At 46.3% G+C, this 25235-nt stretch overlaps 1 protein-coding gene across 3 annotated transcripts in view; it reads left to right on the top strand.

The window, feature by feature from the left end:
* Nucleotides 1–25235, top strand: part of PLEKHA2 (pleckstrin homology domain containing A2) — a 58330-nt gene that overhangs the window by 30242 nt on the left and 2853 nt on the right. For all 3 annotated transcript variants that reach the window (XM_035003993.1, XM_035003992.1, XM_035003994.1), the window contains 8 exons: nucleotides 1163–1211; nucleotides 2606–2703; nucleotides 9776–9916; nucleotides 10510–10656; nucleotides 10996–11064; nucleotides 11469–11539; nucleotides 15991–16054; nucleotides 24877–24954. In XM_035003993.1, coding sequence (XP_034859884.1) covers nucleotides 1163–1211; nucleotides 2606–2703; nucleotides 9776–9916; nucleotides 10510–10656; nucleotides 10996–11064; nucleotides 11469–11539; nucleotides 15991–16054; nucleotides 24877–24954 — 717 coding nt within the window. The remainder of the gene's footprint in view (nucleotides 1–1162; nucleotides 1212–2605; nucleotides 2704–9775; nucleotides 9917–10509; nucleotides 10657–10995; nucleotides 11065–11468; nucleotides 11540–15990; nucleotides 16055–24876; nucleotides 24955–25235) is intronic.

Below are 25235 nucleotides of genomic sequence, written 5' to 3'. Positions count from 1 at the left end.
AAGGGGACTGAGAGAATGATGTCCACAGGAGGATTATGACAATGTGGGGAATATTTCCTAACCTAGGGTCTTGGGGGTGCCTCCTTAGCAATCCCAGGTAAAGTGGTGGAGGCCTGTTCCAGGGAGTTCAACTTGACTCCATCAAGGGTAGTCACCTCTTGGCATATGAGGGAATATGATTTGTTTTCCTTTATTCATTCAGCATGTTTGAACCAGAGTGAAATAGGTTCACCTTTGCACATAGTCAGGAGTGTACATGCAAGGGGTAGGATTGAAAAAAACTAAATGAAATAACACAACAGGAGCTATAAAAATATTCCTACTTTCTTCTATTCCCTTCCCTTAAATGCATAGGTATGCTCTGATTCCTTGGGCCCCCTCTTATTTTCAGGGTTAAGCAGTCAGGGTAGATATAAAGGACATTGATCCATGTGTCCAAATGCATGCTGCCTGACCTTTCTGTGAGCTCTAATTGGAATCTGTGTATTTGTAGCCATACCACCTTTAATTTGGAGAACTGTTTAGGGAAGGGGTCGGTGGTTGAGAGAGGAATGGAATCTTCCTAGTGTGAATGGGCCAAGTACGGGTTGTGTGGTCCAAAGAGAATTTTGTCGGATTGGGTAGCTTTTTTTTTTTTTTTTTAAAGATTTTATTTATTTGACAGAGAGACACAGCGAGAGAGGGAACACAAGCAGGGGGAGTGGGAGAGGGAGAAGCAGGCTTCCCGCTGAGCAGGGAGCCCGATGCGGGGCTCGATCCCAGGACCCTGAGATCATGACCTGAGCCGAAGGCAGACGCTTAACGACCGAGCCACCCAGGTGCCCCTTGGGTGGCTTTTCAAAGTGTTTTTGCAAAGATGAAGATTAAGGTAGACAGCAAGATAGTGGTTATCCCTTGAGGGGTGGGGATGGGATTCTATCAGGGAGGGGTACACAAGGGCTTTTAAGAAATAGGACTGATAATGGCCTATTTCTTATCTGAATGGTGAGTACAGGGTTTCTACTTAATTTTTATTCTTTAGAATGTTTATATATGTTTTATATACTCTTCTTTCTTTGTGTGGAAAGTTTCACAGCAAAAAAAAAAGAAAAACTTAAAAAAAAATGCTTTACAACCGTCTTAGAAACATGTTCTTGTTTATTTTATTTTTTATTTGGTTTAGGTGAGCATAGCTACACCGAAGCAGAAACCCAAAACTCCATTTTGCTTTGGTAAGTACTGAACTGGGGACTGGGTTTTCTGAACACTCCTGCAGCAGCTTCCTCTTTGTGCGCAGACGGTCCTGTGATCACATGTGACTTGCCCTCTGCGTGTGGGCGTGACTTCAGTCATGGCGACGGGCTTAGCTTTCCTTGGTCTCACTGCGAAGACAGTTAATACCGTAAGACGGAGGTATGGGGACCAGCGATGGTTCTGTTTTCCTGACTCCGCAGGGCAGGGTCCAGGGTATCTTCTAGTAGTTTCTGGGAACCCTCCTCTCAGATGCTCAGGAAAGGTAGAACAATAGAAAAGGAGTATCCTGTTGAGCATCTCAGCATTGCCACATGAGTTGCCAGAGTTGGGAGTGACACAGGAAGCAGGGTCACTCATTGGATGCCCCTACTCATTAAGTCATCAGTCATTATTTGGCTCCTACTGTGTTCTCAGGAATGTGCTAAGTGCTACAAGCAGATGCTAACGAGTAGCCTCTCTTGTTTATCTGGGGTGGTTCTGCATGTCAGCTCTGTGAAGCAGGGCTGTCCCTTTGTTTTGTCACTGCTGTATCCCCAGCTTGTACCGTGGTTCCTGGCATATAGTGGATGCTCAGTAATATTTGCTGAATGAGTGAATGAACTCATGAATTCTCTGTCTACCCCGTGATGCTCGCCTCCTATAGTTCTGGCTTATTTTTGCTAGGAGAATAAAATGGCCACTTGAGCTGTCTTCTCTCCTGACTTCGGGTTGGTTCAGGCTTCTTTGGTGTTCTCGTTGTCCCGTTTCTTTCAAATATCATTGCCAAGCTCAGAAATGACTATCTCAGATTTTGTGGTCAGCAGATCTAAACAAGATAAGTAATGAACCCAGACGTAAAACGACTGACCTCATGGAGTGCTCAGAGGAAAGAACAGGTTGAGAATGAGGTCAGGGTCACAGATTTGATCTCAGGCAAGCTTTGTTCCATTTTCCGACCACAGGCAAGACTCCCAAGCCAGGCCAGTTATGCCAGTGGAAACAAGGAGCACCGGGTCCAAAACTTTATCTGTATCATCATGACTCTAAAGTGGCTAGCGCCTCTAGAAAGCAGTTCAAGCTCGTGTCTTGTTGATGGTGGGTGGACTAGAAGCCTCAGCCCTGTACAACAGCACATGAAGGAAATGGCTTCAAAACACGAACAGGTGTTGTTCTCGTGGCTAAGGGGAGAGTTCACACTTCCGAAGAGAGCGCAGCCGTAGCCCGCTGCTTCCCAGATATTCGTGCAGCTGACTTTGCACCATGGCAGATGTCTTCAGTGCTCTGTGGAGTTCTCCCCCTTGCTGCTGCAAGCACCTTAGTTTTGTGGCGTCTTTTTTTCTTGCATGTGTTCTGACCTGGGTTTTTCTCTTTGCTTCCCCCATGACTGCTGCAGTCATCAATGCCCTCTCTCAGAGGTATTTTCTTCAAGCCAATGACCAGAAGGATCTGAAGGACTGGGTGGAAGCCCTGAACCAAGCCAGCAAGATCACCGTACGTACGATTCCTTCTTCTTTCTGGAGGGACTCAGTGCCTCTTTTCAGCACGTGGCCTGTGTGTGGTGGGGAGACACTCAGCCAACAGCAGGGGCTTTCCCAGGAGCCTGTTGAGACCCAGTTCCCCCTACCTCTTCTTACACCTTGGCTGACAAACCACAAGTTGAACTGAGAGTTTGAGTTTGAATCAAGTTCAAGGGGAAGTGTATGGAGCGTCCCCTTGGTGCTTCCTGGGAGGGCTCCTGGTCAGTCGTGTTTTGGGTCATTCTGGCATGCTGATTCAGAACGTGGTGGAGCTGGAAAATGGATTGCTGACTAGGAGAAGCAGAGTAAAGGGAAAAGCATATAAAGAGGGAAGTCAGAACTTTTTACTGGCTTGGGAGCAGGGTAAGGGAGTACTCTTCTTCCTTTACGAGGTTGCCTAGGGGTTGGCCCAGGCCACCCACCAACCTGTCCTGAAAAAGCTTTCCATTTGACAGCATCACTGAGCTGGTTCACTGACTGTTCTATGAATACTTTCATTTTCTTTGACTTGCTGGTGAACTCCTTTCTTCTTCCTTAGAAATACAGAAAAGGGGGACTCCTGGGTGGCTCAGTCGGTTAAGTGTCTGCCTTTGGCTCAGGTCATGATCCCAGGGTCCTGGGATCGAGCCCCACATCAGGCTCCCTGCTTGGTGGGATGCCTGCTTCTCTCTCTCCCTCTGCCTGCCGCTCCCCCTGCTTGTGTTCTCTCTCTGTCAAATAAATAAGTGAATCTTAAAAAAATACAGAAGAGGGAAAAGGGTAGGAAAGAGAAGAGGGAAAACTTTATGTTTTGGAAAAAAACTAGACCTTTCATCAATAGTAGGCAGACTTGTGGCATCCAAACCGTGGTTTGTATGCTGAGAAGATTGATATTCTTTTTAAATTTATTTTTATTTTTTTATTTTAAGTCTTTATTTTAATTCTAGGTAGCATACAGTGTTATATTAGTTTCAGGTGTATAATACAGCGATTCAACACTTCATACATCACCCTCTGCTCATCCTGACAAGTGCACTCCTTAATCCCCATCTCCCGTTTCTCCCATCCCCCATCTACCTCCCCCCTGGTAACCATCAGTTTGTTCTCTATAGTTAAAAGTCCATTTCTTGCTTTGTCTCTCATTTTTTTCCCCTTTGCCTGTTTTATTTCTTAAATGCCACGTATGAGTGAAATCATATGGTATTTGTCTTTCTCTGGCTTATTTCCCTTAGTGTAATACTCTAGCTCTATCCATGTCATTGTAAATGGCAAGATTTCATTCTTTTTAAATTTTTTTTAATTTTATTTTTTAGAAGATTTTTATTTATTTATTTGACAGGGAGAGATCACAAGCCGGGGGTGGGGGAGGGACAGAGGGAGAAGCAGACTTCCTGCTGAACAGGGAGCCCAACACAGGGCTTCATCCCAGGACCTGGAGATCATGACCTGAGCTGAAGGCAGATGCCTAACCGACTGAGCATCCAGGTGCTCCAAGATTTCATTCTTTTCTATGGTTGAGTAATATTCCATTATATATATGTATGTAACTTCTTCTTTATCCATTCATCACTTGATGGACACTTGGGCTGCTTCCGTATCTTGCCTATTGTAAATAATGCTACTATAAACATAGAGGTGCATGTATCTCTTTGAATTAGTGTTCTTGTTTCTTTGGGCAAATGCTCAGTAGTGCGATTGCTGGATTGTAGGGAAGTTCTATTTTTAACTTTTTGAGGAACTTGTTTTCCAGAGTGGCTGCACCAGTTTGCATTCCCACTAACAGTGCAAGAGTGTTCCCCTTTCCCCACATCCTCGCCAACACCTGTTGATTCTTGTGTCGTGGATTTTAGCCATCTGACAGGTGTGAGGCAATATCTCATTGTAATTTTGATTTGCATTTCCCTGATGATGAGTGATGATGAGCATCTTTTCATGTTTGTGTTGGCCATCTGGATGTCTTCGTTGGAGAAATGTCTGTTCATGTCTTCTGCCCATTTTGTAATTGGAAGATTGATTTTCTGTATCATACAGTCAGAAATGCTTACATTCTAGTCATTTCTGGTAGTAACCATTATGTACTGGGGCAGATTATTCTCCCAAATACCTCAGGGTTTCTGTGAATAAATTAATAGAAGAAATCTATACACCTATTCAACTCTTGTGATGCCAGACCCACGCAGAGTACAGTTCTGTCATTGAGGTGGTCTGGTTTGCTAGCTTGTTATTTTGACAAACCTTGGTAAACCTGGGAAAAGAGAGAAAACAGAGGGGAGGGAGGGGGATTGCAGCTAACTCACATTCCTCTGCTTGTGCACACGGCTCTAGAGTGCTGAGTTTAGTACAGGTTTTCTTTGTGCACGGTCGGGTCTTCACCCTTCTGTGTCTTATACAGTTTTGGAATTTCATTCAATGTCTAATACTTTATTCTCTTTCAGCCTTGCCTCTGGGCTTTCCTCCTCTGTTCCAGTTTGGTACACTGGGCTACCCAGCCTGTGAGGTGGTGAGGGCCTTTCAGCCCTCATAGGGTTTGCTCTAAGCAGTGAGTTCCCCCTGCCCCTTTTCTGGCCCCGCAGAACAGAAGTTATAAGCCACAGGAGTGGGAAGGAACATGGGGGTGCCCAGAGGCTGGGGAGTCCAGAGGCTTGCTGGAATGTCAAAGCTTGCTGCAGGGTCTCCATCATCTCCAGGATCCCCCTTACTTTCCTTGGCTTGGTTCATACATCTCTTCACCCCTGCCAAAGGTCCCGTGGGATAGAAGGAAGAGGAGAGGCACTCTATCTCCTAATCTGTTTGTGCCCTGGAAGGGTTTACTCCTTTCTCCACTGTCATATTGTCCTGTATCTTGTGTCCTTCCTCAGGGAGGCTGGGAAGAGGGAGGATGTGGGGCTGGGGCACCACATCCATGGCATGCACACTCCCTTTAGGATGCCTTATATACAAGTGAAGCATCAGGCACCTTGGGGGCTACAGAGATGAAAGAAAGAACAGATAATGTGTTGAGCCAAGCTTTCACAGGTGCTATATTATTCACCCCTCTGACATCACTCTTGTGAGATAAGTGGTTTTACTGCCAGTTTTTAGATGAGAAAAATGGAAATCAGAGTTGCCCAAAGTCTAGAGTTGAATAAGTGGTAGAGCTGAGATTCAAACCCAGGACCTGTGACTTCCAAGACCTAGAAGAGTTTATGAAAATATTGAAAAAGAATAACCATTGTAAATTATGTTAGATTACACACCACTTTTACATATGTGGCTTCATTGTAGCTTCAGATAAAGCCTTAAGTAGGAAGGGCAAGCGTTATTATACCCATTTATACATGGGGTGGCGGAAATGCCTAGAGAATAAAATGACTTGCCCAAGGTCAAGGAGCCAGGATGGATCCAGTTTTTCTGCCCACGGATCACTGTTCATTTTGTGCTAAGGCCACTGGGTCCTTGTCATTGAAGAGATGATTGACATGTCCTATTTAAGGAATTGGATTCTCTCAGAGTATTAGTATTCCTATATGAATTTTGTGGGACTACCAGAGCAAATGGGTGGCTCCTTTTCTAGCTTCTGGTGGCTCCGGGCAGTCCGTGGTGTGCCCTGGCTTGCAGCTGCATTACTCCTCTCTCTGCCTCCATCATTGTATGCCTGTGTCCCTGTGTCCTCTCTTCTTCTGATAAGGACATCAGTCATTGGACTTCGGGCCCATCCTAAACCAGTATGACCTGATCTTAATTTAACGACACCTGCAAGACCCTATTTCTAAATAAGGTCACATTCTGAGTTTATGGGTGGATAGTTTTAGTGAGACATTATTCCACTTACTACATTTCCCAAAACAGTTGAAAATTGAGCAGTAAAGGTAAAGCACAGCCCCTGTCCCCAGTGGATTATTCCTCCTTGCCGTCTAGCCTTGCCTGGTCGGAAATAAGATGAGTCCCTGTAATTTTCTTCCTCCCTCCCTCCCTCCCTCCCTTCCTCCCTCCCTTCATCTCCCCCGCCCTCCCTTCATCTCTCCCTTCCTCCCTCCCTCCCTCCCTTCCTTCCTTCCTTCCTCTACACCCAACATGGGGTTCGAACTTACAACCCCATGATCAAGAGTCACATGCTTCACCAACTGAGCCAGCCAAGCATCCCGTGTCCCTGTAATTTTCATTTCACATTGCAAATGAGATCCATAGGCTCTCCCCACATCAGAGGATACTTCACAGGTGGATGGAAGAGGACATACCTTGAATTTAGGCCTCTGGGGATATGGCCAAACCAAAAGAATGACCTTGTTTTCAAGTTCTGGGGACATAGTTATTGTTGCCTTTGTCCTCCACAGGCTGATTCAGTCTCAGGAAGCTCTGGAAAAGCTCTGGGCAGACAGGCAGAAGCAGCCCATGATACAAGGGCTGACAAGATTCCGAGAGGCAACACAACAGCTGAGCTAACATGAATCCTTTTCTGGCCACTGGGAGCTCTAAAGGGCTACTCCCCTCCTTCTTCTTGGCTGGAGTTCATTTAGGTCATGTGGGGGCAGTTTCTGTTGTTCCTTGGTGGTGATGTCACTAAACATCCCAGCAATAATCAACATCCTCAAAGGAGTCCCGTCACACAGTAGTGAAACTCAGGGAAAGAAAGGGTGGCATAAGTGGGTAGTGGGATGCTCAGCAGTGGAGAGTCCCGCGGTCCTAGGGGAAACTTACTTCGTTTTAACGAGCTCACATTTATCTCATCTATAAAAAGGAGAAGATAATGCCTACTTCATAAGATTGCTTGGGATAGAGATCAGGCAGCAGAGTGTGGCACATTGCCTGACGCTGAATGGGGCTCATAGAAGTGGGAACTGCTGTGCGGACAGCTGAAGGGAAAGAGAAGGTGGATTTCTGGCTCCATCTGGAGAGCTGGTGGGCGGAGGTCACCCTTGTTTATGTAAATGGAATGCACAGGCCAGGAAGAGGAGTCTCATCTTCTTTCTGGGGCTCCAGTGTCATCTCGGAGTTCTTCCTCCTTTGAACGGACATGGAATGGAGTGGTCCTCGGTCTCGTCCTTGACAGATTTCTCCAAGGGCCCTGAATCATGAGCTCTTGAAAGGTCTAGATTCTTACTTAGTTCCTTCTGATTCCCGAGGCTGTAGAAGCAGTGAAGATGTTAGCATTACTCGTGCAGTCTGCAGACCCACAGAGGTGCTGAGTTTGTGTGAAGGACAGGCTCCGTGATCCTGTGGATATCGCCCCAGTGGGCAGCTAGGGTCTAGTCTCTGTCCAGTTATTAACCATAGCTTTGGGCCATTGACCTGACTGGCCTGGGCCTCTCCTATTTTCTTACAAAATGAAAGATTTCATCAGAATTGCCAGTACAAAAGAGTGAAGTGAGCAAGGAGGAAGGAAAGCAACATAAATGAGGATGAACAGCACCTGACTCGTGGCCTCGGTGGTGAGGAGCAGGGTAGGGATAGTGGCAAATTGAAGAATGTTCTCCATCTAAAGAGAGAAATGCTGCTTGGCTGGAAGTCTGAATTTTTAGGTGAACTATCCCAAACTTTAAATGTAGATTGGAAAACACACTGCATCAGACCAACAAAACACTGTTTGGCCAGAATCTGCCTTCACGCCACCAGTTTGCAATCTGTGGCCCATCAAAAGAGCCATAAAAATTCTGTGATTCTGTGATTGTCTGTGGTGCCCTAATTCTGCCAAGGAGAGGAACAGAGATAACTCTTCAAAAAGGGCTGTGTTTGTAAATGTTAATACCATTCGTGAAATTTTAGTTAAAGTATTTTGTAATACTTTCGACCCTTGAACCACATGGGTTTGAACTGCATGTATTTACTTATATGCAGATTTTTTTTACAGGACTGGAAGTGTATTTCTCTTTCTTATGGTTTTCTTAATAACATTGTCTCTTCTCTAGCTTCCTTTTTTTTTTTTTTTAAAGATTTTATTTATTTGACAGAGAGAGACACAGTGAGAGAGGGAACACAAGCAGGAGCAGAGGGAGAAGGAGAAGCAGACTCCCCACTGAGCAGGGAGCCCGAAGCAGGACTCGATCCCCGAACCCTGGGATCATGACCCGAGCCAAAGGCAGACGCTTAACGACTGAGCCACCCAGGCGCCCCTCTAGCTTACTTTATTATAAGAATACAGCATATAATACATAGAACATACAAAATATGTGTTAATTTACGATGTTATGTTATCAGTAAGGCTTCTGGTCAATAGTAGGCTATTAGTAGTTAAAATTGGGAGGAGTTGAAAGTTATACATGGAGTTTTGGCTACGTAGGGGTCAGTACCCTTATCCCCTGCGTTGCTCAAGAGTCAACTGTACTTTTATATTTTTGTGTTTCTGAAGTTTTTAAGTATATATACTCTGTCATTTGATAAGCACAGTGACTCTATGACATGAATATTATTACCCTTTTCATTTTCTACACGGGACAGTTATGGCCTAGAGAGAGGTTCAATGATTTGCTGAAGGTCACTGAGTGAGTTAGTGATAGGTCAGGAGTTCATACTCCAGGTCCTTGGGCTCCGAAGCTCATGCTCCCCTAATTCTGTACCATGGCCCCCATGTATGTTACCTGTTCCCCGGCCTAGCATGCTTTCTCCTCCTTACATCCCTGGTTCCTGTTCATCTCCAGGTTACTGTCCCAACATCTCCTCCTCTGGAGACCTCCGCTAACCACTCCCATTTCAAGTAGTTCCCCTGCTGCTGTCTATCTCAGCTCCTGTTTTTTTTTTTTTTACAGCACTCATAGCAATTTGTAATTATTCTGACTGTTTGGCTCTGCGTTTTTTGTCAGTCTCTGTTATTAGAATGTCCATGCCGTGAGGGCAGGACGTGTCTGTTTGCTGTTTTGTCTTTGGTCTGTAGTCAGGGAAGGGCTGGCTCATAGTGTGTGCTCAGTACTTTGTGTGTGTGTGTGTGTGTGTGTAGAGCGGGCTCTGCCAGCAGAGTTCCTCATGTTCAGGTATGGGTCGATGGAAGGACTGGGGAGGAGAGGAGGTCTTCCTAGAATTTGGTACATTAGCTTTTCTTGCCCCTTCCCCAGTGCTTCCCCCCCTCCATTTATCCTAAGCTGTCTTTCTTCCAGGTACCCAAAGTTGGGAACCTGGCCCTGACTACTGAAGTTATAAAAAGCCTACCAGCTCCTCCAGCCCTAGAGAAGAAGCCACAGGTGGCCTACAAGACAGAGATCATTGGAGGGGTGGTGGTACACACGCCCATCAACCAGGTGCTGGGGCCTGGGGCTGCCAGGGGCCGGTGGGGCTATGGGAGCATCCATAGTGGGCCAGTGATGGGCATAGAGGAGGTCAGCACAGAGGACAGATAGTTGGGGGTGGGGGAGCCAGTGCAGATGGGGTAGTCAAGAAAATCCAGGACGGCGGTGGGTATGAAGAATAGCAGTGCAGAAATCGAGGCCACCGTTATCTTGAGGCTGTGTGGCCAGTATGGTCCTGTACCATATGTGGGAGACTAGCACTTGTAAATCACATGGGAAATGGAGCTGGGGAAGGCAGGTGAGCCTGGAAACAAGCCCACTGTCCCTCCTCCCATTAGGGTGTTTCTCCCCTCTTCTGGTTTGTATTCTCTGTCCTTACCTTTCTGCTGGGTCTGCCCAACTTCCCCGAGCCTTGTTCTGTGACATTACCCAGTACAGTGCCTGACAGGAGCATGCGAATGTTCCCTTTCTTGTTTATTTCTTCCTTAATTGCCATCATGGGTAAAGAGGCAAGAGAGGATTCGCCAGAGAGGGCTGGGTGAGGTACCCGGTTTGCCGCATGAGGAACGAGGGGAGGTGCTAATCCTGATGCTCTTTCCTTGTAGAATGGTGGGGATGGGCAGGAAGGGAGTGAGCCCGGGTCCCACACCATCCTTCGAAGGTCTCAGAGTTACATCCCCACGACAGGCAGCCGTGTTCCCTCCGGGCCCCCCCTCATTAAGAGCGGCTACTGTGTGAAGCAAGGGAATGTGGTAAGTGTTGGCGCTGGGGCTCGAGTGGGTCCTGGCGACTCCTGGGGGCTGTGGGTGTAGCACAGGGGGCAGCTGGCTGGCAGGACGAGCTGCCTTCCTTGGCACTTGGCACTCGCTGCCTCCTAAACTACCTCCCAAACCGGTGGGAGGTTTGGGACTAAACATTCACCCCTGCATGTTGGAGGCATTGCCCCTGATGAGAAGAAGTCTTTGTGGCCCGACGTCTGAATGTGGGCGCCCAGCTTCCTTCCGGCTGGGTACCCAGGACTGTAGAACTAGAACATTCTCTGGAATGCTGGGGCCTCTTCTTAATGTCCTGCTCTTTACTTTTTATTTCAGCGGAAGAGCTGGAAACGTCGCTTCTTTGCACTTGATGACTTTACTATCTGCTACTTCAAGTGTGAGCAGGTTTGTAGGCGCTCTGGGGCCCTTCTGACAGGTCATGGAAGCAAGAGGCCCGTGAATAACAGTCACATGTGTGTGCATGAGTAGAGATGCGGACACACACACGGGCTTAGGAGGTGCCTCCGTCCCACTTCCATCTCTCCTGTGTGCGCATCTTTATATTGATACAGCAACATGGCCTTAACTTCCTCCCTCCCGCTATGCACTGAGCTGCTCCGTGGTCAGAACCACAGCGTACCTTCTTAGAATTTTTTCCTCACTTGATAGTTATTTTGAGACCTTGCCTTGTTTGCAGCCTTGTTTTAGCCAACCAACTCTGACCAGAGAGGTACGTTGGTCAGCTGATCTGGGTTGTGGCATTATATGGATAGCCTCATTTATCTTTCTTTACTTATTTTTTCTACCAGGACCGAGAACCACTGCGCACTATATTTCTCAAGGACGTTCTCAAGACCCATGAGTGTCTGGTCAAATCTGGGTAATCATCTGTGCTTATTCTTTTCTGATAAAAATCCCCCATTTGCCTGCTTAAATCTTCATTTACTACCCTTCTGAGGCTCTATTCAAGAACCTTCTTCCATGCACATGACAGGGGCTGGCATCTCACCGCATCCCACCTGATGCAGCTAAGAGACCATACCGGGCAAGCTTATCTTTTCCCACTACCTTACTCTGGCTCCTGAGGAGATGGGTGGAGCCTATATAATAATTTTCTGGTGGAGAAAAAGAAAGAATATTGGGAAGAAAGAAGAGACTGGTGTTGGGACGCTTCTCAAGTGTTAGATGCTCATTGCCCAGGAGGCCGAGGGTTCCGAGTGGGGATTGTGCCCTTAGGTTTCTCACTTATCAGCACTTCTGGTCAGATCAATGGGATGCCAGTGCCTCTTCCCTGACCTTCTTATGCCTTCTTCTCCTTTTGACAAAATCCCTGATGTCCCCTTAACACAAGGGTGATTCACAGCAACTCTGTGTGTGTGACTCCCTTTGGACATTTCTGCTTCCCATTAGGAAATGATTTACCTTCCGTGTGCCATAGTGCGTGGGATGAGTTTGGGATCTGGGGCCCTGAGGCAAGGGCCTTCCCATGTCCAGTACAAATACAGATGCCCTTAGAACTAAACTTCAGAAACCCAAGGGTATCTGGGCATCTAGAAGTCCTCCTTTTGCCCCTTAATCTGCAGGCTTTTTTTTTTTTTTAAGATTTTATTTATTTATCAGAGAGAGAGCGCACAAGCAGGGGGAGCGGCAGGCAGAGGGAGAAGAAGCAGGCTCCCCACCGAGCAGGGAGCCCGATGTGGGACTTGATCCCAGGACCCTGGGATCATGACCTGAGCTGAAGGCAGACGCTTAACTGTCTGAGCCACCCAGGCGTCCCAATCTGCCGTCTTTAGAGACTGTGTCTTTCTATCCCACGGATGGTGTGAAGTCAAGCCAGCATCATCAGGGAGGCAATTAGCAACAGGTAGACTGTTCTCACGTGGAGGCATGGGACAGTCTCGCATGCCGACAAATGCCACATGACCCAAGGGAGCAGGGACTGAACTGGGGCTGTATTGACTCTTGAAAATGACAGTTGCAGAGTAGAGATTAGGGAAGTTCCCGGTGGCAATTTGTCATCTGTGCAAGTGGCCATAGAGGGAAGTTCAGAAGTGTGGTCCAGACATTGATGGTGGGCAGAGGAGAGATTGGACATGGCTCATCCTCAGAGACGGTTCCTGCCTCCCCTGACTCCAGAGGGCCCATGCGGGCAGGTAGCTGTATGGCTATCTGGGCATGGTGGGCAGCTTAGCGAGCCCAGACGACGTTCAGTCCCAAGAGTGCTCCGCCCTTGGCCGGAGTCCCTCGCTGCCAGAGCCAGACTGAATTCTTTTTTTTTTAAAGATTTTATTTATTTATTTGAGAGAGAGAATGAGATAGAGAGAACATGAGAGGGGGGAGGGTCAGAGGGAGAAGCAGGCTCCTCGCTGAGCAGGGAACCCGATGCGGGACTCGATCCCGGGACTCCAGGATCATGACCTGAGCCGAAGGCAGTTGCTTAACCAACTGAGCCACCCAGGTGCCCCTAGACTGAATTCTTAGTGAAGGAATTAAGGGAACTGAAGATCATCAGGGAAGGAAGTCTGCAAGGCTCTGCAGGCTCCAGGCCTCTGAGAATGTGCGGCCTCCCCAGACCCAGTCAGGAAGCTTTAGGGCATCTGTGTAGTCCTCAAACATTTGTTAAATTGAGTTCAATCAAATTGAACTGAACCGAATTGAAAGGCGACCCGTAGCCTGGGAAGTAGATGTGATAAGGGCGGGGATTTCCTCCCTGCTTTGCGTTCACCTCCTCGGTAGTTGATGACACGAGTGTGCTGTATGTGTGTGAGTAATTGAAGAAGCTAACACATTTTAGCCAGAAAGAAGAGCCATCTCCACTCAGACAGTAATGACGGTCAGTGAAATGTACTTCAAGTGACCGCTATACGCCGTACATTGTAGCGGATGCCTTAGACACTTTATACCCTGATCTTTGGGCTGGCCAGCCTGATAAGGGAGGTCTTCTCATCTCCACTTTACAGCTGGGGTACAAAGGCTCACAAAGATTTTAAAATATTCCTAAAATACCTTTTCTCTAAGTGGAGTCGGGATTTGACCCCAGGTCCTTCTGACCCCCGTCTTGCTGTCCCTTCCCACGTGGGTCTTTAGTCTCACGTTCCTCCTCTGCCCAGTGCCCATGTCACCCAGGGCCCAGTGCCTGCCACGTCCTTCCAAGTCTTCATTCCCGAAGCCAACTCTGCCTGTGATCAGTCCTTTTTTGGAATTATTCTCACTCTTGGCGTACAACACACAGTCTGACATCTAATTGTATAGTTTTGCTTTTTTTGGTTCTTTTATTGGGAAGGAGTTAGACCTTGCCCTCCTTATGTATTGCCCACAGCACCAGGATACACACAGCAGGCACTTAACACTGTAAATAATTTAGGCTGATTTGAGGTTTGTCACTGAGCACCAGCTACTTCTCACCTTCTTCCTTGCAGAAGTCAGGATTCTTCTCCAAACTCACACCCAGTTTGAAGCATCTTAAGGTAGTCTGATCTCTCCTTCCACTTCTCATTAGCTTCCTGTCTCTGCCCAGGACAGGGTGATACACAGGGGGAATTTCTTTCTTTTTTTTTTTTTTTTAAAGATTTTATTTATTTGAGGGAGAGAGCGAGCGCGATCGCGTGTGTGAGTCGGGGGGGGGGGGGGGTGGCAGAGGAAGAGGGATAAGCAGACTCCCCAGTGAGTGGGGACCCCAACACGGGGCTCGATCCCAAGATCCCAGGATCATGACCTGAACCGAAGTCAGATGCTTCACCGACTGAGCCACCCAGCACCCCACAGAGCGGGAATTTAATGAAGCTGATAAGGTGGCTGCTTGTGGGGAGGAAGGTTTTGGAAATGAGAGTTGGTTCCCTTAGGAGAGGTAAGCGGTAGTGGAGTAATTAAAAGCATAGACTCTGGAGTCAGACCTGGGTTCAAATCCTTGCTCTGCTGTTTACTAACTTTGGCGCCAAGTCACATAACCTCTCTGAGCCTGGGTTTCCTCATCCGCAAGGTAGGGAAAATCCTAAGTTCTTTATTGGATTGTTGTAAAGATTGGATGAGACAACACCCACAAAAGCACTCAAAGAAGAGATCGGTGGGGGGCGCCTGGGTGGCTCAGTTGGTTAAGCGACTGCCTTCGGCTCAGGTCATGATCCTGGAGTCCCGGGATCGAGTCCCGCATCGGGCTCCCTGCTTGGCAGGGAGTCTGCTTCTCCCTCTGACCCTCCTCCTTCTCATGCTCTCTGTCTCTCATTCTCTCTCTCTCTCAAATAAATAAATAAAATCTTTAAAAAAAAAAAAAAAGAACAGATTGGTAGTTGCCGGGAGTGGGGGGGGTGGGCAAAATGGGTGAAGGGGGGGTCAAAAGGTACAAACTTCCATTATAAAATAGATAGGTCCTAGGGATGTAATGTACAGTATGGTAACTATAATTAATAATGCTGTATTGTACATTTGAAAGTTGCTGAGAGAGTAGACCTTAAAAGTTCTCATCACAAGAAAAAAAGAACTTGTAGCTATGTGTGGTGATGGATGTCAGCTAGACCTCTTGTGATCAGTTCACAATCTATACAAATGTTGGATCATTGTGTTGCATACCTGAAACTAACAAAATGTTACATGTCAAATCTCTCTCTGTATATTTATATATAAATAATATCTTCATAGTAATAAATATAGAAAATAAATAATTGATTAGTTATATTTACATATTTATAAAACCAATAAAATGTTCATCTGCTTGACCCTGAAAAAAAACCACTTAAAGCAGTGCTTTGCACAAAGAACCATACATCTTAGCCACTAAAAAAAAACCCACAGGGACGCCTGGTGGCTTAGTTGGTTAGGTGTCTGAGTCTTGGTTTTGGCTGGGGTCATGATCTCAGGGTTGTGAGATCAAGCCCTGTCTGGAGCCCCACATGGAGCCCTGAGTCGGGCTCCGAGCTCGGCGGGCAGTCTACCTGAGATTCTCTCCCTTCCCTCTCTCTTTGCTCCTCCCCTGTGCCCCCTCTCTCTCTCAAATAAATACATAAATCTTTAGAAAATAATAAAAAATACCCCTCCCCCCACAACTGTAGGTGTTACGGGATGTGGTGGGTATTAGGCAGGAGGTTTTAGAGGGAAAGGAACTTTATCTTGTTACAACTGGCGGTGGGGTGTATGTGTGGGGTTTCCATGGGCATGGCGAAACCTCCTGGGAGCCTGTAGGAAGTGAAGCTAGAGGAGACCCCCTCATGTTTTTTGAGGCAGAGACTGGAGGAGGAATGACCTGGGAGCCCCCAAAACTCTGGAGCCTTGACAGGATGAATCAGGTCCTCAATGTGCACGCGGGCATGCCTGGTAACTTTCTTTCTCTTTGTCTAGTGATCTCTTAATGAGGGACAACCTGTTTGAAATCATAACAAGCTCCAGGACCTTCTACATACAGGTAAAAAGCTCACTCTGAGAAGACTCTGGTGTTCTGTCTCTGTGAGGGGTGTGCTAAAAGGTCTCGCCCTTTCCTCTGCTTTCTCTTTTATTTTGTTTAAAAGTTTCTAGGTGGTAAATTTAGCCCCCGATTGTCAGTCTGAGTCCCATTTTATTCTCAACAGGATGTTTGCCAGAAGCTTCCCAACCATGAAATAGTGAGAGCAGGTTGAGCCTCTGAACTGGGGAATGCGAGTTTGTACTAGCTGTTTCAGCTGGTGGGCGCCAGCTAAGCAGAGAAAAGGAGAACTAGCCAGGGGTTTCACTTCTCCTTTGGAGGGTATTTATAAGCCCCGCCTGTGTGGACATCTCTGTGTGCGGAAGGACAAAAGCCCAGAGGGCCCTGTGCCGGCACCAGGTGCAAAGCCCAGCTGCACAGAGAAAGTCATTGTTTGGGCTCTGACAGTTCAGCTCTCTGAAGCTTCTCCCTTCACCCACAGCTTTGGAGCTCTCCCAGCTCTTCCTCAAATCATAGGAGCTAGAAAAGCAGATCCCCAAGCAGGGCCTAAACTCTCAGTGCCAAGTCCGTACCCGAGCCGGCCTGGCAATCCACGGAACATGCCTCGATCCACACAGCATCATGATAATGCCTCATTTCCGGCATACGGGCTGCCATGCAGTGCGTTGGTTTAGATGTGGGGCTCCCCAGCCGAGGCTTTTCAGGGTTCCCAGTGCCCTTTCTTTGTTCCAGGTGTCAATCCCCACTAAGTACCATCCCTTCCACAGGGCCCCCCCCACCCCATTTCTTGGGCAGCAGGGTTCCCAGTGCCCTTTCTTTGTTCCAGGTGTCAGTCCCCACTAAGTACCATCCCTTCCACAGGGCCCCCCCACCCCATTTCTTGGGCAGCAGCTCCATAATCCTGACCCCTCCGAGCTGGTCCTCCTGCCCCCCCGCCCCCCAGCCGAGCAGACATGCTGGCAGCTTTAACTATCCCTGGGCTCTGCTCATTGACCCAAGCATGTGTCACTGGGGAAGAGAGAGATAAGGGAGCTGTGGCTAGCATTGCTGGGGTTGTTAGAGCTGGTTCCATTGTCATTTGAGGACAAAGTTTAAGCTGTAGGTTCAAAACAATTTCCAGTCCTTGCATTTAGCAGGCATATGCAGGGTATCCTTAGAATGCCAGGCATTTTGCCTCATACTGGGGACACTGTTAAACAGAAGAGATACTGAACCAGAGGGAGAGAGATGTTGTCAAGTAAACAGGCAATTGCAACAGTGTGATGGGGTGGGGGAAGGGAGTATTGGGTAGATGAACGCTGCAGGGGGGTTTAGGGCAGTGAAACTATATGACACTTTAATGGCAGATGCATGAAATAGAACTTTATAGCACAAGGTAAAGTAAAGAGTAGAAAACTTTAATATATGTGAATTAAAAAAAAAATCACTTAGGAGGTCAGGTGATTCGAGCACGGCATGCAGATGATGACAAAAGACCTAAATGCATTATGAGTATGGAACAACCTCACTGAAGGGGCTGAGGGAATGAATAAAAAAAAAAGCAAAAACCGAGAAAACCAGTGTGCTTAGTGCTATCATTACAGTGAGTGGTGGTTGTCATGGGAACCCATAAAAAGGGCACCTTCTCCTGTCTCAGGGAGTCAGGGGAGGTTTCCTGAAGGAAGGCACATCTAAACCGAGTCCATTGGGGGAAGAGTGGCCCAGGCAGAGGGAACAGCATGTGTGAACAAGCCTGGAGATAAAAGGAGCACAGAGCACATGCAAGACTGGGGCCCCCATACAGAGGGCGCATGCCTTATAGCCCTTGTCAAAGAGCTTGTACTTTATCCTGAAGGTTCGGGCCCCTTGAGGTGGAGCCAGGGGAGTGGCCCAATCAGGTCTGCCTTCTAAAAATACCACCTGGGTAAATGCTCTAACTTTCAAGCCTTGTTTTCGTCATCTGTAAAGTGGAGGTGATATCCCTCAACCTGACCCCGTTACTGGTGTGCTGGCTGTGAGTTTCCAGGCCCAGTGAAGTACAGACACAGATGAGGGAGGGTAAGACAGGAGGCAGGGAGAGCAGTTTGGGGGCTGTCGTCGTAATTCGGGTCAGGGATGAAGGAAGCTTGAACCAGGAAGGATGGAGAGAAGTGGACAATTTAAAAGCTACTGAAGAGTATTTTCTGGGACTTGGTTGTGGGTTGGATGTGGGGTGAGGGGAGACGGGGGAGGTGAGGACACTGCTGGGTGTTTGGCCTGGGCCTCAGGGTGCCTGATGGCAGCCGTCACTCAGACCGGAGCACGGGAGGAGGGACTGGTGAGCGGAAAGGCAGCCTTCGTGTTGGGGGTTCTGAGTTGACAGTGTCTGTGGGACATTTGAGTTGACATGTTATGAAGGTCCTCAGAGAGACAGTGCCTGACACATGGGTGGTATGAAATAAGTATTTGTCAAGTGAAAGATTATGCTGGGAAAGAGCTTTGGACGAGAGAGAGTGATTTGGGAAACAAGAACTCCAACAAAAACAATGTTCAAAACACTTTTGAACAAAGCGTGTGCACACTTACCAGAAGCTTCTCATCACTTCTGCCCTCCTTTGACTTCTGCTCCCACATTTCTGGGATAACAGAACACTAGCATCACCCTGAAATAAACAAATGAGCGAATGGACAAGTCTGTTAATAGCACCTAACTCAAAGAGAACAGAAGATTGAGAAGAATATGGAGTAAAAATCCTTAAGAATACATATTAATTTATTGTCAGATAGCAACTAAAAACTCATTTATGTTGACACAAGTAATATTTTATGAAAAACAGGTATATTTCTAAAACAAAAAAAGCAACAAGAGTAGCATTGTTTTTTACATTTCTGCAAATCTCTTTAATGGCTGGCTTACTAGAGGACAGCAGGATTCTCTATCTGCTCCTGCATTCTATCTGTGGCCATATGTTGTTTTGGTTGAAGGATATGAAGAAAATCTGGCCTCTCACAGATATGTATTTGGAAAAAAGGAATATTTTAATAGCTTTTTCAGATAATTGTGGATATTTTTCTCTGATTCGATATCAAAACTTGACAAGTGATATTTTCTTAATGTTTAGGTGCAGTGTGCTATTTGGAAGCCAATATCAATATCCATAAACTTTCAGTCTTACACGAAAATCTACTGGTCAGTTTTGCACTTTGAATGGATCCTTTTTACCAGTGCATGATTTTGTAACTGTGTGCACTGGTCATTAGGAAAATAGTGGTCTGACTGAGGTATGCAGACCTTCCAAATGTTGACACATTTTATTATATAATATCAAAAAATCACCTTTGTTAATATCATCGCAAGGATCCTCATCAACAAAGTCGTTAAGTACAGAAAGCTGTCAAGCTTATGGAGGAGGATACCACTTTTTGGAATTCTAATTTTGTTTGCAAGCTCAAAATTCATCATCGGCAAAAAAATACTTTCATGATTTTGCTTGACTAAATGGACTCCTTTCATTCATTTTTGAGAAAGAGTCCACCATATGCCTAAGTCTGAGTAAGTTTGACAGATAGTTTGTCAGTCATTTGTTCCAAGGAAAAATTGTGTCTCATGCAGAAGGTAAAAGCATAGAATGACTCCTCCTACAGTGTGGTGCCAGCAACTTTTGCCACCATGCCTCAGTGGTATTCTGACCTGCTTCCTAGTGTATGTTCAGTAAATCTGCCTGAAAGAACCGCGTATGCTCGGTACCCAGGGAAGCTAGCCCAGAGAGCCGGGCAGCTGGAGGCAGAGCAAACAGGCTCCTTGGACAGGGCACGGAGGCTTGGGCAACAACATGGCGCTGGCTTCCAACTGCTGAGGTGTTGGTCATTTACCTTCTGTCACACATGCCTTCTATGTCACGCTTCCGTATAATTTGAACCCTGGGATGCTACCGTTTGTTGGACACTCAGTTGTGAGAGGCACGGTGCTAAGGAGTTTACAGGCAGCATATCACTTAACTTCTCAGCAATCTCTTGAGGACATCTCCATTTTACAGATAAGGAAACGGAGTGTCTGAAGGTAAATTATTTGTTCGAGGTCATAAACCTGAATTGTGGAACTGATTAGGAAGGCACCTAATCGGGTGCTAGATCAGGACCTATTCACTTGTGTTGTTTAAAAGCAGCTTGGTACAAAATCAGGGAGACAAACCGTAAGAGACTCTTAATCATAGGAAACGGACTGAGGGGTGCTGGAGGGGAGGGAGGGTGGGGTACCTGGGTGCTGGACATTAAGGAGGGCACGTGATGGAATGAGCACTGGGTGTTATATAAGACTGATGAGTCACTGACCTCTACCTCAGAAACCAATAATACATCATATGTTATTAATTGCATTTAAATTGAAAAGAATATATAAAAAAAATAAAAGCAGCTTGGTGCAGAGCCCAAGATGTAGAGGGTGTGGCCATAGATGACCAGGAGAGACCAGCTTGGGGGCACTGGCTGTCATGGCAGGTGGATCGTGGTGACCAAGATCCAGGATCTGGCAGTAATCAGGTATCTAAGCTTGGCGAGTTAGCAAACTGATCAGCCTGTAGACGGTTCTCAGTTCTGGGCAAGGGTTCAAGATGAGATTTCAGTCCTTGGAATACAAGGCATGCAGGGTTCACCATTTCTCTATTTCCCAGTCATAGAAGGTCAGGGGTATTATGTTGGAGGATTTAGTTATTCTAGATGAGAAATGTAGTGCAGGCTGGTTTGGGTAACTTGGCATACGCCCAGTTGCCAGAACTAGGGGTCCGTGTCAGGATAAGAATAGTAATAAGAGGGCTCCCATGTGGATTGCAGAGTGCCGGGCTAGAACTCTTTGGATACTTACTGTTTTAATTTAGACTATAGGGTGAATGACATCACTTAGAACTATGTAGTGTACAGCCTAGACAGTTGGATGTGGCCGGGCTGTGTCTAAAAACGGGATTGGGTCCTGGGAAGAGGGCAGGGATTATTAGCTTTTAGGAAGGGGGGCAGCGCAGAGGTGGGGAATAGAATGCAGAAGGAGCATCCTACAAATGTTGGACAGCTGCAGCAGAAGCCACCCCGGAAGGTACTGGAGGCTTGTTACTGATGACCTCTGGAATTCATTGCTTCAAACTGTTGCATTTGTTATGGTACTGGGTTTATTGTAGGTGCTCAGTAAAAAAGCTCATTGGACTACGATAAACCTCAGGCTGCCGTGGTTCCTTTTAATATCCTTTGTTCCTCTCACCTCAAAAACTGTTCTCAAGGACAGAAACCCTACTTTTCCTTTCTAACCAAGTGCCAGAAACAAATGCACACACTTAAGCACGCCAGGAAGAGATGAAGGAGCGTGGCAATTCCCCTTTTGTTCTACTGAGTTTTAAGCATCTTTTAGACTTTTCATAATTCATCATGGGGTGCGTGGACTTCAGCTCTGTTTTTTACTTCTGGTTCACCTTTGTGATGGTGTTTTAAGATGTTTTTGGGTTTTTGATGAAAGCTAAGCACAGGCTTTCCATTAAAGATAGACATACACATACGCCATATGTTTGCATACAGTTTTTAAGGTTTCACTGAATTTTTGTTGCCAGTGAATCCAAGTTCTAAAACTACTAATAGAGATTACAGTTGTGATCTCAATAAAGTGATAGTCTCTTTTTTCTCATTCTTATCACAATATTTGCTTTTCTTTTTAAATAATATTTTAATTTATTTTATTTTATATTATTTTTTAAGTAGGCTCCATGCCCAGTGTGGAGCCCAACGCAGGGCTTGAACTCAAAACCGTGAGATTGAGACCTGAGCTGAGATCAAGAGTCAGATGCTTAACTGACTAAGCCACCCAGGCACCCCCTGAATAATATTTAAAATAACATTTGTTAAACATTAAAATAATGCTTACTAATGTTTATTACTATCCTCCTGGCTGGATTAACTCTATAGGTTATCTGACAGAAAATGTCCTTAAGCAGGATTAGAGAATTGGGGAAAAAACATAATTAGCAAACAGTTTCCATCTTTATTAATTACTAATTTTTTTTTTTAAAGATTTTATTTATTTGACAGAGAGAGAGAGACAGCCAGAGAGACAACACAAGCAGGGAGAGCAGGAAAGGGAGAAGCGGCCTTCCTGCAGAGCAGGGATTCTGATGTGGGGCTCGATACAAGGACCACAGGATAATGACCTGAGCCGAAGGCAGATGCTTAACCATTTGAGCCACCCAGGCGCCCCAATTACTAAATGTTTTAAGATAGAGATTTAATTATTTTGCCCATCATGTTCGCAAAGACTTTAAAAATTGTAATACTTAATTCTAGCAAGGGTGCACATAAAAAAATAATATATTGGTGGCAAGTGAAATCTATCTTTTTGGCCAGAAATCTCTCTGGCCAGATGTAACAAGAGCCTTAAAAGAATGCATATTCTTTAGTAATTTTCCCAGGAGCTGAAGAATCATAAGAATGAAAAAAACCTTTGTGCACAAAGGTGTGAATAGCAGCGTTACTTATATGAGAGAGGAATTGGAAACAATTTAAATGTGTTTTAGAGGATTTTGATTCTTGTGTCTGGCTCCCCAGATGTTAAGTCAGGTGGTGCCTTGTTTTCTCTTCCTCAGTGGCTCCTTGCTAGATGGAGACTGGGGTGAAGACCGCTAGGCTCGTGGGGTGGTGGGTTCCTGGACAGACATATGAGGGCATTGGTGGGGTCTCAAAGGACAGTCAGGTGGCCTGTGGCTTGTGGGACATTTGACGTGGGGGGTGCTATGTTGTGCTTGGGTGGTGGAGGGGGTACAAGTAGCTTAATAGCCCTGGAAACTGTCGTCATGTGGATTGTGCAGTCTGTTTCATGAAAATCCTGGACCTCCTGCATGATGTGGGAAACATTTGTCTCTCCCTCAGCTCCTGTCTCCATGTCTCCCAATCCTCTGACATTTCTCCCTACCAAATCCTCTGTCTCCCTAGAAAGAAAATCTCTGAGAAATGCTTTTCTACTAGTGGACAATTTAATTACCTCCATCTCATTCAATTCAAAGAAGCCAAATAGGTTATCTTATTTGATCTGGACAATTTGATCCTTAGGGAATTATCTGCAGTTTGAGTATGAGGAAGCAGAAAAAAAGTCTCAGGGAGAGGCCAATTAACATATATGTGTTATATACATAGTGTTGGAATTTAAGGCTTCATTTGTGTCCCTCGTGTAATAATAGTAACAACAATAACTAATACTTTCTGTTCAAAGTGCTTTACCTAAATGAGTTCATTGCATTTTCCCAGTGGCTCTACTTGTGGAACAGGCTAGCCCTGAGATTAGTAAAATAACTTCTGGAAGAATCTTGGACAGCTTATCCTGTTTATCTTCTTGGACTAGGGATGGATTTATCTTTTTCTTGGAAAACCAACCACCAGGTTGTCACACAACTGGGAAAAGCCCAGGGGAGAGAGAATACAAGGAATTTGCAGCTTTAGCATGTGAGAGAGGTGTTCACCTTGTTGCTATACCCGCTTAACCCAGTGTGCCAGGATGTGAAACTATTTCTTTTCTTTTTTTTTTTTTTTTTAAAGATTCCATTTATTTATTTGGGAGAGAGAGCATGAGAGGGAGCAGGAGTGGGGGGGGGGGTGCAGAGGCAGAGGGACAAGCAGACTCCTCGCTGAGCTGGGAGCCCTACACGGGGCTTGATCCCAGGACCCTGAGATCATGACCTGAGCAGAAGGCAGACACCTAACCAACTGAGCCACCCAGGCGCCCCTGAAACCATTTCTTTTCTAAGTGTCTTCTGCACACACCTAACTCATGAGGGTTTGTTTGGGATGACAGAAAGGGGTAGGAGCACCAGTTTGAGGATTTAAAAAAAACTAGTCATGTTTTATTCTGATACAGTGCAACATGAAAGAATCATCGGGGGGATGGGGAAAGTGAGGGGCCTATGTGGAGAATTTTGCAGGCTGGAATGCGGCATTTACATATACCTTGCTTAGGAAAAGGTACACACTTGTGATTTTGGGTAGGGCTGTTAGGGGAAGGCACAGGGAGCAGAGAGAGATTAACAAATGGAAATTTCTGGAGGTCAGGGATTTGGTCTTCGTCTCATCTCTGTGCCTGGCATCTGATGCCACGTGTAAGACCGAGGAGGGCCGCAGCAAACATTTGCAAGGTTCACTTGAATGCAACTCCTATAAAGCTGGAAGGCGCTGAGAATTCTGAGGGCTCCACCTGCAGCCGCTTGGCCATTTGATTTTCCTTTCTTCATAGAGCCGCTGCTGCCCCCTTCTGGGGTTGGTAGGTATTTCTGGGGGATATGCTTTTTAATGGCTCAGCAGTGTCCTACACGATGGTAAGCTTGTTGCTCTGAGTCTACCAACTCTCCAGGCCTGGATGGAGTCCGGACAGACCCAGGTCGCTTGTTCTCTGAGGGAAGCCTTGTTCCTGGAGATAATATGTATCTTGGAGGATTTGGCTTTAGTGGGACTGGAGTTGAAAAAGGGATTATTCTGTTTGGATAGCTGTGGTAGAAAGATGCTTGCATTGGGAGTCAGGAGAACTGGAATCTAGACCAACCATAAATGTTGAGCTTTGGCTCAACATTTTCCTTTTCTGTAAAGGCCAGTTGTGTTCCAGAGAGGGTGAGGGGCTTCAGCAGGAATGGCCTCTGCCCCACTTGGAGCTGTTTTATTTATGGGGTGTCAAATATGAGTTTGCAGGAAACAAATGTCCTCAAAAGTCTGAGAGCCACTGGACGACATGATCTCTGGGCTCCTTCCAGCTCTAATGGTGTGATTTTATAAACTTAGAATTGAACCACAGACTTGTGAGCTGAAATCATAATGCCAAACATTTCTCCCTAAGTGCTAAGGCTGTTTTGCAGGCGGACAGTCCAGAAGATATGCACAGCTGGATTAAGGAGATCGGGGCAGCTGTCCAGGCCCTCAAGTGCCACCCCAGAGTAAGTCACTTCCTTTCTGGTACATGGTCACTGTCAACTTAGAGATGAATTCTCTCTGAGTGGGCAGGTTTTTTTTTTTTTTTTTTTTTTTTTTAAGATTTTATTTATTTGACAGAGAGAGAGAGAGAGCGAGAGCAGGAACACAAGCAGGGGGAGTGGGAGAGGGAGAAGCAGGCTTCCTGCCGAGCAGGGAGCCCGATGTGGGACTCGATCCCAGGATCATGACCTGAGCTGAAGGCAGACGCTTAACGACTGAGCCACCCAGGCGCCCTGAGTGGGCA

This window comes from Mirounga leonina, unplaced genomic scaffold (genome assembly GCF_011800145.1).
Source record: "Mirounga leonina isolate KUSES-001 unplaced genomic scaffold, KU_Mleo_1.0 Mir_128, whole genome shotgun sequence".
In the NCBI taxonomy this organism is placed as follows: Eukaryota; Metazoa; Chordata; class Mammalia; order Carnivora; family Phocidae; genus Mirounga; species Mirounga leonina.
This window is presented reverse-complemented; position numbering and strand designations above follow the sequence as displayed.